Source organism: Cherax quadricarinatus, chromosome 85 (assembly GCF_038502225.1).
Source record: "Cherax quadricarinatus isolate ZL_2023a chromosome 85, ASM3850222v1, whole genome shotgun sequence".
Lineage (NCBI taxonomy): Eukaryota > Metazoa > Arthropoda > Malacostraca > Decapoda > Parastacidae > Cherax > Cherax quadricarinatus.
In genome coordinates, this window is record NC_091376.1 from 16171075 (window position 1) to 16187744 (window position 16670).

At 42.7% G+C, this 16670-nt stretch overlaps 1 protein-coding gene across 1 annotated transcript; it reads right to left on the reverse strand.

The window, feature by feature from the left end:
• Window positions 1–12667: 12667 nt before the first annotated feature.
• On the reverse strand, window positions 12668–14332 carry LOC138855203 (uncharacterized; the record flags this gene model as incomplete). Its single annotated transcript, XM_070103238.1, has 1 exon — window positions 12668–14332. A coding segment is annotated over one exon (1665 nt), but the record flags the coding sequence as incomplete, so codon positions are not given.
• Between the last annotated feature and the right edge of the window lie 2338 nt (window positions 14333–16670).

Genomic DNA, 16670 nt, shown 5'->3' on the forward strand with positions numbered 1-16670 from the left:
CCTTCGATATGTCTAAAGGCTTAAAGTCAGGGAAAATCAAAGGATGGACAGTAGGAGAAGCCTGGGCTTTGGTCTGAGCCCTAGTCAAGACATTTATGGTATCGGAGGTGATACCTTCACTTTCATCTAACAAGTGAACCGGTGATCCTACTACCTCGCTTTCGAGAGTAGCATCACTGGTTTTTAATCCCACATGAATCTCACGAGACATTGTCTCATCTGAACTTTCGAGGGGCTTCTCCGACTCTACAGGAAAAGGATCTGAAACACTTATATCCATCTTTGGTGATGAAAGGTCAACCTCAGAAGGAAGAATGGCACCTTTTACATTACCTATTAGTACGGAGCAAGAAGTGATGGGAGCTAGTACGGCTTCAGACCAACCTGTGAACCATTTAGACCTAATGTAACAACGGATGGTAGGAAAAGTGTCCGTACGGCCCAAGTAGTCTGAAAGTATAGCAGAGGAATGAGTTTCTTTAAGGTTAGGGAACAGCTTATCAGAAATAACTATACATGTGCATCCAGTGTCTCGTAAAATGGTAGATACATTAAGTCCATTAACTGTTCCTGAACAGAAGGGTGCTTGGTCATTACAGTCTTTAAAACATCTTCCAACTTTTTGGACCTTCTTAGGACAATCTGGACGTTTATGTCCCTTAACACCACACAAATGACAAACAGGAATAAAAGAAGTCATTTTACTTTCCACTAGAGGCTTTGATTTCTTAAGGTCTGATGAACCCTTGCCCTTAGGGTTCGATCCCTTTGGGTTTTTATAGGAATTGTGAGCCTCAGCATACAGGTCAGCAGCCTCAGCAACTTCCTCAGCTTTAATCAGGTTACGTTCTCTGATGAATGTTCGTATCTGGTGGGGAAGAGCTGTCAGGAACTGGTCAGCAACCATGAAGTCTCTAAGAGATTCATAACTGTGATCAGTTCCTGAACTCTCTATCCAAAAGTCGAACAAACGAGTGTTACCTGTAGCTGCTGAAAGTTCTGGCCAGGCTGTAAGGTGGCATACCTGAAATCTTTCCTGTAAGAATTTGTGGTTTTTTGATATGCTTTAAGGATTGACTTCTTCAGTAGGTTATAATTACATATGATATCCTGCGACAAAGTTGCATAGATATTTAAGGCTGTACCAGAAAATAACATTCCTAACCTGGTAGCCCAGGTGTCAGCAGGCCATTCACAGAGGGTAGCGGTATTTTCAAACCTGATAATGTATGAAGTTATGTCTTCCCCCTCTGTGAAGGGAGATAAATTAGGTGTTGGAATATGTGCACTGACTGCACGTTGTTCCATTACTCCTTCATCTAATTGCTGTTGTGAGAAAGTTAACTTCTTATTCTCTAATTCAAGGCGAGATTTTTCGAGCTCGCGATCCTTTTCTCTCTCTATTAACTCATGCTCTATAGCTCTTTCCTCACGTTCTATAGCTCTTTCTTCACGATCAAATCTCTCACGCTCTTTTTGGTCTTCTCGCTCTCTTTCTAACTGTCTTTCTCGGATTTCTCTCTCAATTCTCTCTCTTTCAAGTCTTTCCTGGATCTTAGCACTAATGAAAGATTCTAAATTTTTCCCTGTTATTCCTAACTTACTTCCAGCATTCATCCAAAACTGGTATTCATCCATACTTGCAAGAATAACTTAAACTATCAGGGGAAATGAAACGGGTATTAAAGAAAACGTGGGGTTCAATTCCTGCTCTGCTCAAACTGTAAATAAACCAGAGGGTTCGATCCCTGCTTCAATTAAACAATATGTATTAATTAAAAAGAAGGGTTCTATGCCAGCTCCGAGCAAACAGTAAGTAGAATGGGGTCACTTGACCATCCAATCTTCTCACCAACAAATCAAGAGTGTCCTGTGACAGTTCCCTTGATATAATGAAAAGCTCAATGAAACAAGTTGTCACTGGAAAATCTCGGGTCCCTAGAGTCTAATCCTCCAAAGTGTTTCAAGCTCCAAAAAGGTGGCAGAATTAAATATTATATCCTGCCTGACTTGACTTACAATAAATTGAGACTATAACAATCACCAAATCTTTTAATTACCTGTACTGTAGTCCTACCATAGAGAATGATTACTCATGGCTGGTGGTAACCGTCTGTGGTATGCGGCGTTGAAGTTCCAATGGTAGATTCGAGATGGAGTTGAATCTTGATTCAGTAGAGTTGTATCCTGGCAAGGTCGCCACTTGTGAAGGCTTACTCAGCCCTGTAACAACTTCACACAGTGTTACCCAGGCTGGCTCCTCCTCAGGAAAATTAGTGAATAGAAAAAGAAATAATAACAGACAAACATAAACACTTTATTATATAGAAAATATAAAATACAAAACACTTAAATATGAAATATTAATCCTACATTAAAGAAAATGAAAAATTAAAAATATAAATGATAACTGAATTCAACGCTAATTTAAAACTTGGGTATCTGGTGTTGGTGACACTGCTTGTTGACATCGTAGCCGTTGCCTATGTGGGGGGGGGGGGGGGTCGCAGGTGTTGGTGACCACCACTGGCTAGTTCTTCACAGAGAATCGCCGTGATTATTATCCCGATGACAGGAAAGCAGGTTCTTTACCGCTGCAATGCTGTGGAGTTACGTCCTGCACTTTCATACACGTGCAAAGGTAGTTCAATACAAAATGGAGAAGTCTCTGGACGTTAGTCCTTCTCCTGTTCTGCTCGTTGATTGCCAGGTGACCCTCTCTGACATCCAAGAGTAGTGTTGGGAGCTGTGAGTCGAGTGATTTACTGTTTGACCAGAGCCCCACACGTCACCTTTCGGGGGGGGGGAAGAGGGAGGGGAAGGGATAGCGGGAGCTAGACTGACCCTACGTTAACAAGCAGCCGGCAATCAAACTATCACTTTAGGGGTGGGGGAGAAAAGGTGGGAAAAACGGGACCGTGACTTACCCTACCTTAACTAGTAGCCGGCAGACAAACTATCAGTTTAGGGGTTGAGGGAGAAAAGGCGGGAATATCGGGAGCTAGATTGACCCTACCTTAACGAGTAGCCGGCAATGAAACTATTGTTACTATATATTCCCTCTCTATACTCCTATCTATTGAACTTTTCCCTCACAATATGCCTGCACAATATCAATCTCTGAAAAGAAGGAAGCGTCATAAAATTTGTGTAGATCGCTATCTATTAAGGGCATAGGCTCAGCATCCCACCGAGTTATAGCATTAAGGCCTCTGAAGTCAATAGCAAGTCTATATGAATTATCCGCCTTCTTAACCATGACTACTGGTGAACAATATGAAGATACTGAAGGTTCAATTATCTTTAGTTTTAATAATTTGTCTACCTCTCGGTCAAATGCATCCCTAAGGTGAACTGGAACTGGGTATAATTTCCGTTTGATAGGATTGTCCGTCAATAAGTCAATCTTATGGACTACCGTGGAGGTAACACCTGGAATATCAGTAAAGACGTCTGAAAAGTTACACATTGAAGTAGTTCATGTCTCTTATGGTCATCCAAAGATTCATTAATATTAATGTTGGTTGCGCCCGAGTGGTCAAGAGTCACCAAGTCATGTAGTTCTTCATCATAGTCTAAGTTAGAGGTGTCAATTACGCACACCTTACATTCTTCAGTTGTCTTATCAAGTTCGTGTGGAAAAACTAAATCAAATAAATAACAAAAAGGCACAATACCGTGACTGGAACGATACACAAATAACCCGCACATAAAAGAGAGAAGCTTACGACGACGTTTCGGTCCGACTTGGACCATTGACAAAGTCACACTAACAGAGGTGGAGCAGGACGGCTATATATAGGCAGGAAGAGGTGGAGGTAGTAGTAGTAGTAGTAGTAGTAGTAGTAGTAGTAGTACAAGAATTGTATATAATACCGACAGGATGAAATGACACATGCACAACACCCGGGCATCCCAACCGTAGACGTTTCGCCATCCAGCCAGCCACCGGATGGCGAAACGTCCACAACAAAGACAACCAGACGCCGCACATGTGTCTTAATTTCATCAGTAGTTGTAGTAGAAGAAGAAGAGGTAGTAGTAGTGGTAGTGGTAGAAGTGGGAAATAAGGAAGACGAGCCAGTCAAATACAAAGGAAGGGGAGCACTGCAAGAGAGCTAGAAACCCACAGAGGGAGAGCAAGCGCATCGAGGTGCGTGAAAGGGGAAGTGGTGAAATAAAATAAATGAAGAAGGAACAGAAACACGAGACAGGAGAGAGAAAGACAACCCAGAGGAGAAAAGGAGAGAGGAAAGGGGAAGAAGAAGAAGAAGAAGAAGAAGAAGAAGAAGAAGAAGAAGAAGAAGAAGAAGAAGAAGAAGAAATGAGGATTCAGGTTAAGTCACGGGTGTTCTGAAGTTTGGAGCATTTTACAATGTAGTGGGAGAGGAAGGCATCTACAGAGACGAAGCCAGGGCTAAGGTTCATACAAGGAAAGTTGTGTATAAGAGAGGATTCAACTAAACGGCGACTGTTCGAGTTGGAAGTAGGGAAGACAGTTTTAGCAGAATACCAGTCAATAGGATGGCTATGATCTCTGACGTGACAGAAAAGAGCATTGTTAGTGTCGGCAAGCCTAACACTATTTTTGTGCTCCCTAAGTCTGTCAGAAAGAGATCGACCAGTTTCTCCGAAGTATTGAAGAGGACAGGAGGAGCAAGAAATAGAGTAGACACCAGGAACATCTGTAGAGGGAGGAGAGGTATGAACGAGATTAGTGCGAAGAGTGTTAGTCTGGCGGAAGGTAAGCTTGATGTCTAAGGAACGGAGAGAATTGTTGAGATTAGAAAGACCGGAAATGTAGGGAAGGCAGAGGATAGAAGAGTTCCCATGAGTAGAGAGTTTGGGAGAGAAGAAATTGCGTTTAGCACGTGAGAGGGCAGAGTCTATGAAATGGGAAGGGTAGCCAAGACGGGAGAACGAATTATGAAGAGTGGAAATTTCTGCTGGAACTGAGGATCACAGATGCGGAGGGCACGGAGAAAGAGGGAGATAAGAACACTTTTCTTGACAGGGGAAGCATGATAGGAAAAGTAGTGAATGTACATGCCACTGTGCATAGGTTTACGGTAAACGGAAAAGGAAAAACCTGTATCTGAGCGGTGGACATGGACATCAAGAAAAGGAAGTAAGGAATTAGATTCCCATTCAGCTTTAAACTTAATGGAAGGGGCAAGATTATTAAGAGCTTCAAGAAAAGGTTGGAAGAGACTGGAGTCATGAGGCCACAGAGCAAAGATGTCATCCACATAGCGGAGCCAGAGTGAAGGTTGCACATCGAGGGTAGGAAGAAGAACAGTCTCGAAGTATTCCATGTAAAGATTAGCAAGGACAGGAGAGAGAGGAGAGCCCATAGCGACACCGAAGGTTTGAGAATAATATTTCCCTTGGAAGGAAAAGGAGTTAGAGTCCACACAGAGGCGGATCAGAACAAGAAAGACATCAGTGGGGATAGGGAGATGAAGAAACCCTTCATGGGCCTTCTCTCTAAGGAAATCAAGGACATCATCAAGAGGGACATTGGTGAAGAGGGACTCAACGTCAAGACTAAACATCTTACAGGTTGGGAGAGAGCGAACCCGTTCAATGAAGTCTTGAGAGTAACGGAGGTGGGCAGGAGAAAAAGTACCAAGAAAGGGAGTGAGGGTTTTGGCCAGCCAAGAAGCAAGAGAATAAGAGACAGAACCTCTAGAGGATATGATAGGACGAAGAGGAATATCAGGTTTATGAGTTTTGGGAAGGCCATAGAAATAGGGAAGAGAGGGACAGATGACACGAAACCGTTGAACAAGCAAAGTCAAAGTCAGGAGGACAGAGGTCGGAGAGAGTCCTTAGTTTTTTGTTGAAAGTTCTCTTGATGCCATCAAGAGGGTTGGAAACGAGAGGAGTGTAGGTGCGTGAGTCAGAGAGCAAGACATCAGCTTTACGGAGGTAATCCTCGCGATCAAGGATAACTACCGAATTACCTTTGTCAGAAGATAGTATGACAATGTTAGTGTTAGATTTAAGAGAAGAAAGGGCAAGTTGGTAACGGCGTGGAAGGTGGTGATTCTTGGAAAACAGACTAACAAGAGCAGGAAGGAGAGCACCACGAAAAGTGGACAAGTCAGGAAGATTACGGAAGCGTGTTAGGCTTGCCGACACTAACAATGCTCTTTTCTGTCACGTCAGAGATCATAGCCATCCTATTGACTGGTCTTCTGCTAAAACTGTCTTCCCTACTTCCAACTCGAACAGTCGCCGTTTAGTTGAATCCTCTCTTATACACATGTTTCCTTGTATGAACCTTACCCCTGGCTTCGTCTCTGTAGATGCCTTCCTCTCCCACTACATTGTAAAATGCTCCAAACTTCAGAACACCCGTGACTTAACCTGAATCCTCATTTCTTCTTCTTCTTCTTCTTCTTCTTCTTCTTCTTCTTCTTCTTCTTCTTCCTCTTCCCCTTTCCTCTCTCCTTTTCTCCTCTGGGTTGTCTTTCTCTCTTCTGTCTCGTGTTTCTGTTCCTTCTTCATTTATTTTATTTCACCACTTCCCCTTTCACGCACCTCAGTGCGCTTGCTCTCCCTCTGTGGGTTTCTAGCTCTCTTGCAGTGCTCCCCTTCCTTTGTATTTGACTGGCTCGTCTTCCTTATTTCCCACTTCTACCACTACCACTACTACTACCTCTTCTTCTTCTACTACAACTACTGATGAAATTAAGACACATGTGCGGCGTCTGGTTGTCTTTGTTGTGGACGTTTCGCCATCCAGTGGCTGGCTGGATGGCGAAACGTCTACGGTTGGGATGCCCGGGTGTTGTGCATGTGTCATTTCATCCTGTCGGTATTATATACAATTCTTGTACTACTACTACTACTACTACTACTACTACCTCCACCTCTTCCTGCCTATATATAGCCGTCCTGCTCCACCTCTGTTAGTGTGACTTTGTCAATGGTCCAAGTCGGACCGAAACGTCGTCGTAAGCTTCTCTCTTTTAACTAAATCAAAGTTATTAAGGCAGTTAACCGAATTTCTTCGGTAATATTTCTTAAGGATGTTGATATGATAAAGCTTAGGTTTTCCCTTGACTTCTATGAGGTAGTCAACTTTCCCACAAATTTTTAATACTTTATATGGACCTTTCCATGCTACTAATAATTTATTTGACTTGATAGGCAAAAGTACAAGAACTTCATCTCCTACTTTAAAACTTCTCCTCTGACTTTTGGAATCAAAATAGGTTTTGTACTGGTCCATTGACAAGCTTAGGTTTTTCGAAACTATGTCAGAGGTCTCCTCAAGTTTGGATCTAAGGTCAAGGAGAAACTGGTAAGAAGACTGAACCTCAGCATTTACCTCCTCATTAGTCCATAAGTCATGAAGGATGGACAGTGGACCTCTGGCCTGTCTACCATAGAGAAGTTCAAAAGGTGAAAACCCCAAAGAGTCACTGGGAACTTCCCTCATGGCAAACAAAGCACAGGGTAGGTAACGATGCCACTCCTTAGGTTTAAGGGAGCAAAGTTTCCTTAAAATTGACTTGAGAATCGAATGCTGGCGCTCAATCCTCCCATTACAGCTGGGATGATAGGGTGTGGTGAAGAGAGGCTTCACTCCCAGAAGTTGGTATAGATGTTGCATTAAGTCAGATGTGAATTGTGTCCCACGGTCAGACAAAATTTCTCTAGGGATGCCCACTCTGGAGAAGATGGACAAAAGGGCTTCAGCCACCTCTGTAGTAGTTATGGTTTTTAAGGGAACGGCTTCAGGGAAGCTAGAAGCATGATCAACTAATGTTAATATATATCTATGTCCCCCAGATGAAAGTGGAGATAAAGGACCAACGATGTCAATAGCTACTCTTTCAAAAGGTACCGTAAAGACAGGCATTTCGACCATAGGTACTCGCCTGGTACCTCGGGAGGATGACAGTTGGCAAACTTTACACGATCTACAATAAGTAGTGACATCTGAGGACATTTTAGGCCAAAAATAGGTTTCCCTAATTTTATTTAAAGTTTTACGATGCGAGAAATGTCCAGCCACTGGCAGGTCATGAGCCATTTTAAGAACAGTCTCTCTGCATTGACTTGGAACAACTAAGATGGAATAGTCTGTCTCATCTGAATTTAATTTGAATACTGACTTGTACAAGATACCTTTTATATATTCAAATTTATATGAAAAGTTTTTCCTTTGGATAACTTGATTTTGTTTAGCAGCATTATGGCAATTCTGAAGAGAAGGGCAATTACGTTGTAACTTGACAAAGGAGTCCTTCGATATGTCTAAAGGCTTAAAGTCAGGGAAAATCAAAGGATGGACAGTAGGAGAAGCCTGGGCTTTGGTCTGAGCCCTAGTCAAGACATTTATGGTATCGGAGGTGATACCTTCACTTTCATCTAACAAGTGAACCGGTGATCCTACTACCTCGCTTTCGAGAGTAGCATCACTGGTTTTTAATCCCACATGAATCTCACGAGACATTGTCTCATCTGAACTTTCAAGGGGCTTGTCCGACTCTACAGGAAGAGGATCTGAAACACTTATATCCATCTTTGGTGATGAAAGGTCAACCTCAGAAGGAAGAATGGCACCTTTTACATTACCTATTAGTACGGAGCAAGAAGTGATGGGAGCTAGTACGGCTTCAGACCAACCTGTGAACCATTTAGACCTAATGTAACAACGGATGGTAGGAAAAGTGTCCGTACGGCCCAAGTAGTCTGAAAGTATAGCAGAGCAATGAGTTTCTTTAAGGTTAGGGAACAGCTTATCAGAAATGACTATACATGTGCATCCAGTGTCTCGTAAAATGGTAGATACATTAAGTCCATTAACTGTTCCTGAACAGAAGGGTGCTTGGTCATTACAGTCTTTAAAACATCTTCCAACTTTTTGGACCTTCTTAGAAGGACAATCTGGACGTTTATGTCCCTTAACACCACACAAATGACAAACAGGAATAAAAGAAGTCATTTTACTTTCCACTAGAGGCTTTGATTTCTTAAGGTCTGATGAACCCTTGCCCTTAGGGTTCGATCCCTTTGGGTTTTTATAGGAATTGTGAGCCTCAGCATACAGGTCAGCAGCCTCAGCAACTTCCTCAGCTTTAATCAGGTTACGTTCTCTGATGAATGTTCGTATCTGGTGGGGAAGAGCTGTCAGGAACTGGTCAGCAACCATGAAGTCTCTAAGAGATTCATAACTGTGATCAGTTCCTGAACTCTCTATCCAAAAGTCGAACAAACGAGTGTTACCTGTAGCTGCTGAAAGTTCTGGCCAGGCTGTAAGGTGGCATACCTGAAATCTTTCCTGTAAGAATTTGTGGTTTTTTGATATGCTTTAAGGATTGCCTTCTTCAGTAGGTTATAATTACATATGATATCCTGCGACAAAGTTGCATAGATATTTAAGGCTGTACCAGAAAATAACATTCCTAACCTGGTAGCCCAGGTGTCAGCAGGCCATTCACAGAGGGTAGCGGTATTTTCAAACCTGATGATGTATGAAGTTATGTCTTTACCCTCTGTGAAGGGAGATAAATTAGGTGTTGGAATATGTGCACTGACTGCACGTTGTTCCATTACTCCTTCATCTAATTGCTGTTGTGAGAAAGTTAACTTCTTATTCTCTAATTCAAGGCGAGATTTTTCGAGCTCGCGATCCTTTTCTCTCTCTATTAACTCATGCTCTATAGCTCTTTCCTCACGTTCTATAGCTCTTTCCTCACGATCAAGTCTATCACGCTCTTTTTGGTCTTCTCGCTCTCTTTCTGTCTTTCTCGGATTTCTCTTTCAATTCTCTCTCTTTCAAGTCTTTCCTGGATCTTAGCACTAATGAAAGATTCTAAATTTTTCCCTGTTATTCCTAACTTACTTCCAGCATTCATCCAAAACTGGTATTCATCCATACTTGCAAGAATAACTTAAACTATCAGGGGAAATGAAACGGGTATTAAAGAAAACGGGGGGTTCAATTCCTGCTCTGCTCAAACTGTAAATAAACCAGAGGGTTCGATCCCTGCTTCAATTAAACAATATGTATTAATTAAAAAGAAGGGTTCTATGCCAGCTCCGAGCAAACAGTAAGTAGAATGGGGTCACTTGACCATCCAATCTTCTCACCAACAAATCAAGAGTGTCCTATGACAGTTCCCTTGATATAATGAAGAGCTCAATGAAACAAGTTGTCACTGGAAAATCTCGGGTCCCTAGAGTCTAATCCTCCAAAGTGTTTCAAGCTCCAAAAAGGTGGCAGAATTAAATATTATATCCTGCCTGACTTGACTTACAATAAATTGAGACTATAACAATCACCAAATCTTTTAAATACCTGTACTGTAGTCCTACCATAGAGAATGATTACTCATGGCTGGTGGTAACCGTCTGTGGTATGCGGCGTTGAAGTTCCAATGGTAGATTCGAGATGGAGTTGAATCTTGATTCAGTAGAGTTGTATCCTGGCAAGGTCGCCACTTGTGAAGGCTTACTCAGCCCTGTAACAACTTCACACAGTGTTACCCAGGCTGGCTCCTCCTCAGGAAAATTAGTGAATAGAAAAAGAAATAATAACAGACAAACATAAACACTTTATTATGTAGAAAATATAAAATATAAAACACTTAAATATGAAATATTAATCCTACATTAAAAAAAATGAAAAATTAAAAATATAAATGATAACTGAATTCAACGCTAATTTAAAACTTGGGTATCTGGTGTTGGTGACACTGCTTGTTGAAATCGTAGCCGTTGCTGATGTGGGGGGGGGGGTCGCAGGTGTTGGTGACCACCACTGGCTAGTTCTTCACAGAGAATCGCCGTGATTATTATCCCGATGACAGGAAAGCAGGTTCTTTACCGCTACAATGCTGTGGAGTTACGTCCTGCACTTTCATACAGGTGCACAGGTAGTTCAATACAAAATGGAGAAGTCTCTGGACGTTAGTCCTTCTCCTGTTCTGCTCGTTGATTGCCAGGTGACCCTCTCTGACATCCAAGAGTAGTGTTGGGAGCTGTGAGTCGAGTGATTTACTGTTTGACCAGAGCCCCACACGTCACCTTTCGGGGGGGGGGGAAGAGGGAGGGGAAGGGATAGCGGGAGCTAGACTGACCCTACGTTAACAAGCAGCCGGCAATCAAACTATCACTTTAGGGGTGGGGGAGAAAAGGTGGGAAAAACGGGAGCGTGACTTACCCTACCTTAACTAGTAGCCGGCAGACAAACTATCAATTTAGGGGTTGGGGGAGAAAAGGCGGGAATATCGGGAGCTAGACTGACCCTACCTTAACGAGTAGCCGGCAATGAAACTATTGTTACTATATATTCCCTCTCTATACTCCTATCTATTGAACTTTTCCCTCACAATATGCCTGCGCAATATCAATCTCTGAAAAGAAGGAAGCGTCATAAAATTTGTGTAGATCGCTCAGCATCCCACCGAGTTATAGCATTAAGGCCTCTGAAGTCAATAGCAAGTCTATATGAATTATCCTCCTTCTTAACCATGACTACTGGTGAACAATATGAAGATACTGAAGGTTCAATGATCTTTAGTTTTAATAATTTGTCTACCTCTCGGTCAAATGCAACCCTAAGGTGAACTGGAACTGGGTATAATTTTCGTTTGATAGGATTGTCCGTCACTAAGTCAATCTTATGGACTACCGTGGAGGTAACACCTGGAATATCAGTAAAGACGTCTGAAAAGTTACACATTGAAGTAGTTCATGTCTCTTATGGTCATCCAAAGATTCATTAATATTAATGTTGGTTGCGCCCCAAGTGGTCAAGAGTCACCAAGTCATGTAGTTCTTCATCATAGTCTAAGTTAGAGGTGTCAATTACGCACACCTTACATTCTTCAGTTGTCTTATCAAGTTCGTGTGGAAAAACTAAATCAAATAAATAACAAAAAGGCACAATACCGTGACTGGAACGATACACAAATAACCCGCACATAAAAGAGAGAAGCTTACGACGACGTTTCGGTCCGACTTGGACCATTGACAAAGTCACACTAACAGAGGTGGAGCAGGACGGCTATATATAGGCAGGAAGAGGTGGAGGTAGTAGTAGTAGTAGTAGTAGTAGTAGTACAAGAATTGTATATAATACCGACAGGATGAAATGACACATGCACAACACCCGGGCATCCCCACCGTAGACGTTTCGCCATCCAGCCAGCCACTGGATGGCGAAACGTCCACAACAAAGACAACCAGACGCCGCACATGTGTCTTAATTTCATCAGTAGTTGTAGTAGAAGAAGAAGAGGTAGTAGTAGTGGTAGTGGTAGAAGTGGGAAATAAGGAAGACGAGCCAGTCAAATACAAAGGAAGGGGAGCACTGCAAGAGAGCTAGATACCCACAGAGGGAGAGCAAGCGCATCGAGGTGCGTGAAAGGGGAAGTGGTGAAATAAAATAAATGAAGTAGGAGCAGAAACACGAGACAGGAGAGAGAAAGACAACCCAGAGGAGAAAAGGAGAGAGGAAAGGGGAAGAGGAAGAAGAAGAAGAAGAAGAAGAAGAAGAAGAAGAAGAAGAAGAAGAAGAAGAAATGAGGATTCAGGTTAAGTCACGGGTGTTCTGAAGTTTGGAGCATTTTACAATGTAGTGGGAGAGGAAGGCATCTACAGAGACGAAGCCAGGGCTAAGGTTCATACAAGGAAAGTTGTGTATAAGAGAGGATTCAACTAAACGGCGACTGTTCGAGTTGGAAGTAGGGAAGACAGTTTTAGCAAAAGACCAGTCAATAGGATGGCTATGATCTCTGACGTGACAGAAAAGAGCATTGTTAGTGTCGGCAAGCCTAACACTATTTTTGTGCTCCCTAAGTCTGTCAGAAAGAGATCGACCAGTTTCTCCGAAGTATTGAAGAGGACAGGAGGAGCAAGAAATAGAGTAGACACCAGGAACATCTGTAGAGGGAGGAGAGGTATGAACGAGATTAGTGCGAAGAGTGTTAGTCTGGCGGAAGGTAAGCTTGATGTCTAAGGGACGGAGAGAATTGTTGAGATTAGAAAGACCGGAAATGTAGGGAAGGTAGAGGATAGAAGAGTTCCATTGAGTAGAGAGTTTGGGAGAGAAGAAATTGCGTTTAGCACGTGAGAGGGCAGAGTCTATGAAATGGGAAGGGTAGCCAAGACGGGAGAACGAATTATGAAGAGTGGAAATTTCTGCTGGAAGGAACTGAGGATCACAGATGCGGAGGGCACGGAGAAAGAGGGAGATAATAACACTTTTCTTGACAGGGGAAGCATGATAGGAAAAGTAGTGAATGTACATGCCACTGTGCATAGGTTTACGGTAAACGGAAAAGGAAAAACCTGTATCTGAGCGGTGGACATGGACATCAAGGAAAGGAAGTAAGGAATTAGATTCCCATTCAGCTTTAAACTTAATGGAAGGGGCAAGATTGTTAAGAGCTTCAAGAAAAGGTTGGAAGAGACTGGAGTCATGAGGCCACAGAGCAAAGATGTCATCCACATAGCGGAGCCAGAGTGAAGGTTGCACATCGAGGGTAGGAAGAAGAACAGTCTCGAAGTATTCCATGTAAAGATTAGCAAGGACAGGAGAGAGAGGAGAGCCCATAGCGACACCGAAGGTTTGAGAATAATATTTCCCTTGGAAGGAAAAGGAGTTAGAGTCCACACAGAGGCGGATCAGAACAAGAAAGACATCAGTGGGGATAGGGAGATGAAGAAACCCTTCATGGGCCTTCTCTCTAAGGAAATCAAGGACATCATCAAGAGGGACATTGATGAAGAGGGACTCAACGTCAAGACTAAGCATCTTACAGGTTGGGAGAGAGCGAACCCGTTCAATGAAGTCTTGAGAGTAACGGAGGTGGGCAGGAGAAAAAGTACCAAGAAAGGGAGTGAGGGTTTTGGCCAGCCAAGAAGCAAGAGAATAAGAGACAGAACCTCTAGAGGATATGATAGGACGAAGAGGAATATCAGGTTTATGAGTTTTGGGAAGGCCATAGAAATAGGGAAGAGAGGGACAGATGACACGAAACCGTTGAACAAGGTCAAAGTCAGGAGGACAGAGGTCGGAGAGAGTCCTTAGTTTTTTGTTGAAAGTTCTCTTGATGCGATCAAGAGGGTTGGAAACGAGAGGAGTGTAGGTGCGTGAGTCAGAGAGCAAGACATCAGCTTTACGGAGGTAATCCTCGCGATCAAGGATAACTACCGAATTACCTTTGTCAGAAGATAGTATGACAATGTTAGTGTTAGATTTAAGAGAAGATAGGGCAAGTTGGTAACGGCGTGGAAGGTGGTGATTCTTGGAAAACAGACTAACAAGAGCAGGAAGGAGAGCACCACGAAAAGTGGACAAGTCAGGAAGATTACGGAAGCGTGTTAGGCTTGCCGACACTAACAATGCTCTTTTCTGTCACGTCAGAGATCATAGCCATCCTATAGACTAGTCTTCTGCTAAAACTGTCTTCCCTACTTCCAACTCGAACAGTCGCCGTTTAGTTGAATCCTCTCTTATACACATGTTTCCTTGTATGAACCTTACCCCTGGCTTCGTCTCTGTAGATGCCTTCCTCTCCCACTACATTGTAAAATGCTCCAAACTTCAGAACACCCGAGACTTAACCTGAATCCTCATTTCTTCTTCTTCTTCTTCTTCTTCTTCTTCTTCTTCTTCTTCTTCTTCTTCTTCTTCTTGTTCTTCTTGTTCTTCTTCTTCTTCTTCCTCTTCCTCTTCCCCTTTCCTCTCTCCTTTTCTCCTCTGGGTTGTCTTTCTCTCTCCTGTCTCGTGTTTCTGTTCCTTCTTCATTTATTTTATTTCACCACTTCCCCTCTCACGCACCTCGGTGCGCTTGCTCTCCCTCTGTGGGTTTCTAGCTCTCTTGCAGTGCTCCCCTTCCTTTGTATTTGACTGGCTCGTCTTCCTTATTTCCCACTTCTACCACTACCACTACTACTACCTCTTCTTCTTCTACTACAACTACTGATGAAATTAAGACACATGTGCGGCGTCTGGTTGTCTTTGTTGTGGACATTTCGCCATCCAGTGGCTGGCTGGATGGCGAAACGTCTACGGTGGGGATGCCCGGGTGTTGTGCATGTGTCATTTCATCCTGTCGGTATTATATACAATTCTTGTACTACTACTACTACTACTACTACCTCCACCTCTTCCTGCCTATATATAGCCGTCCTGCTCCACCTCTGTTAGTGTGACTTTGTCAATGGTCCAAGTCGGACCGAAACGTCGTCGTAAGCTTCTCTCTTTTAACTAAATCAAAGTTATTAAGGCAGTTAACCGAATTTCTTCGGTAATATTTCTTAAGGATGTTGATATGATAAAGCTTAGGTTTCCCCTTGACTTCTATGAGGTAGTCAACTTTCCCACAAATTTTTAATACTTTATATGGACCTTTCCATGCTACTAATAATTTATTTGACTTGATAGGCAAAAGTACAAGAACTTCATCTCCTACTTTAAAACTTCTCTGAATTTTGGAATCAAAATAGGTTTTGTACTGGTCCATTGACAAGCTTAGGTTTTTCTAAACTATATCAGAGGTCTCCTCAAGTTTGGATCTAAGGTCAAGGAGAAACTGGTAAGAAGACTGAACCTCAGCACTCACCTCCTCATTAGTCCATAAGTCATGAAGGATGGACAGTGGACCTCTGGCCTGTCTACCACAGAGAAGTTCAAAAGGTTAAAACCCCAAAGAGTCACTGGGAACTTCCCTCATGGCAAACAAAGCACAGGGTAGGCAACGATGCCACTCCTTAGGTTTAAGGGAGCAAAGTTTCCTTAAAATTGACTTGAGAATCGAATGTTGGCGCTCAATCCTCCCATTACAGCGGAGATGATAGGGTGTGGTGAAGAGAGGCTTCACTCCCAGAAGTTGGTATAGATGTTGCACTAAGTCAGATGTGAATTGTGTCCCACGGTCAGACAAAATTTCTCTAGGGATGCCCACTCTGGAGAAGATGGACAAAAGGGCTTCAGCCACCTCTGTAGTAGTTATGGTTTTTAAGGGAACGGCTTCAGGGAAGCTAGAAGCATGATCAACTAATGTTAATATATATCTATGTCCCCCAGATGAAAGTGGAGATAAAGGACCAACGATGTCAATAGCTACTCTTTCAAAAGGTACCGTAAAGACAGGCATTTCGACCATAGGTACTCGCCTGGTACCTCGGGAGGATGACAGTTGGCAAACTTTACACGATCTACAATAGGTAGTGACATCTGAGGACATTTTTGGCCAAAAATAGGTTTCCCTAATTTTATTTAAGGTTTTACGATGCGAGAAATGTCCGGCCACTGGCAAGTCATGAGCCATTTTAAGAACAGTCTCTCTGCATTGACTTGGAACAACTAAGATGGAATAGTCTGTCTCATCTGAATTTAATTTGAATACTGACTTGTACAAGATACCTTTTATATATTCAAATTTATATGAAAAGTTTTTCCTTTGGATAACTTGATTTTGTTTAGCGGCATTATGGCAATTCTGAAGAGAAGGGCAATTACGTTGTAAATTGACAAAGGAGTCCTTCGATATATCTAAAGGCTTAAAGTCAGGGAAAAATCAAAGGATGGATAGTAGGAGAAACCTGGGCTTTGGTCTGAGCCCTAGTCAAGACATTTATGGTATCGGAGGTGATATCTTCACTTTCATCTAATAAGTGAACCGGTGATCCTACTTCCT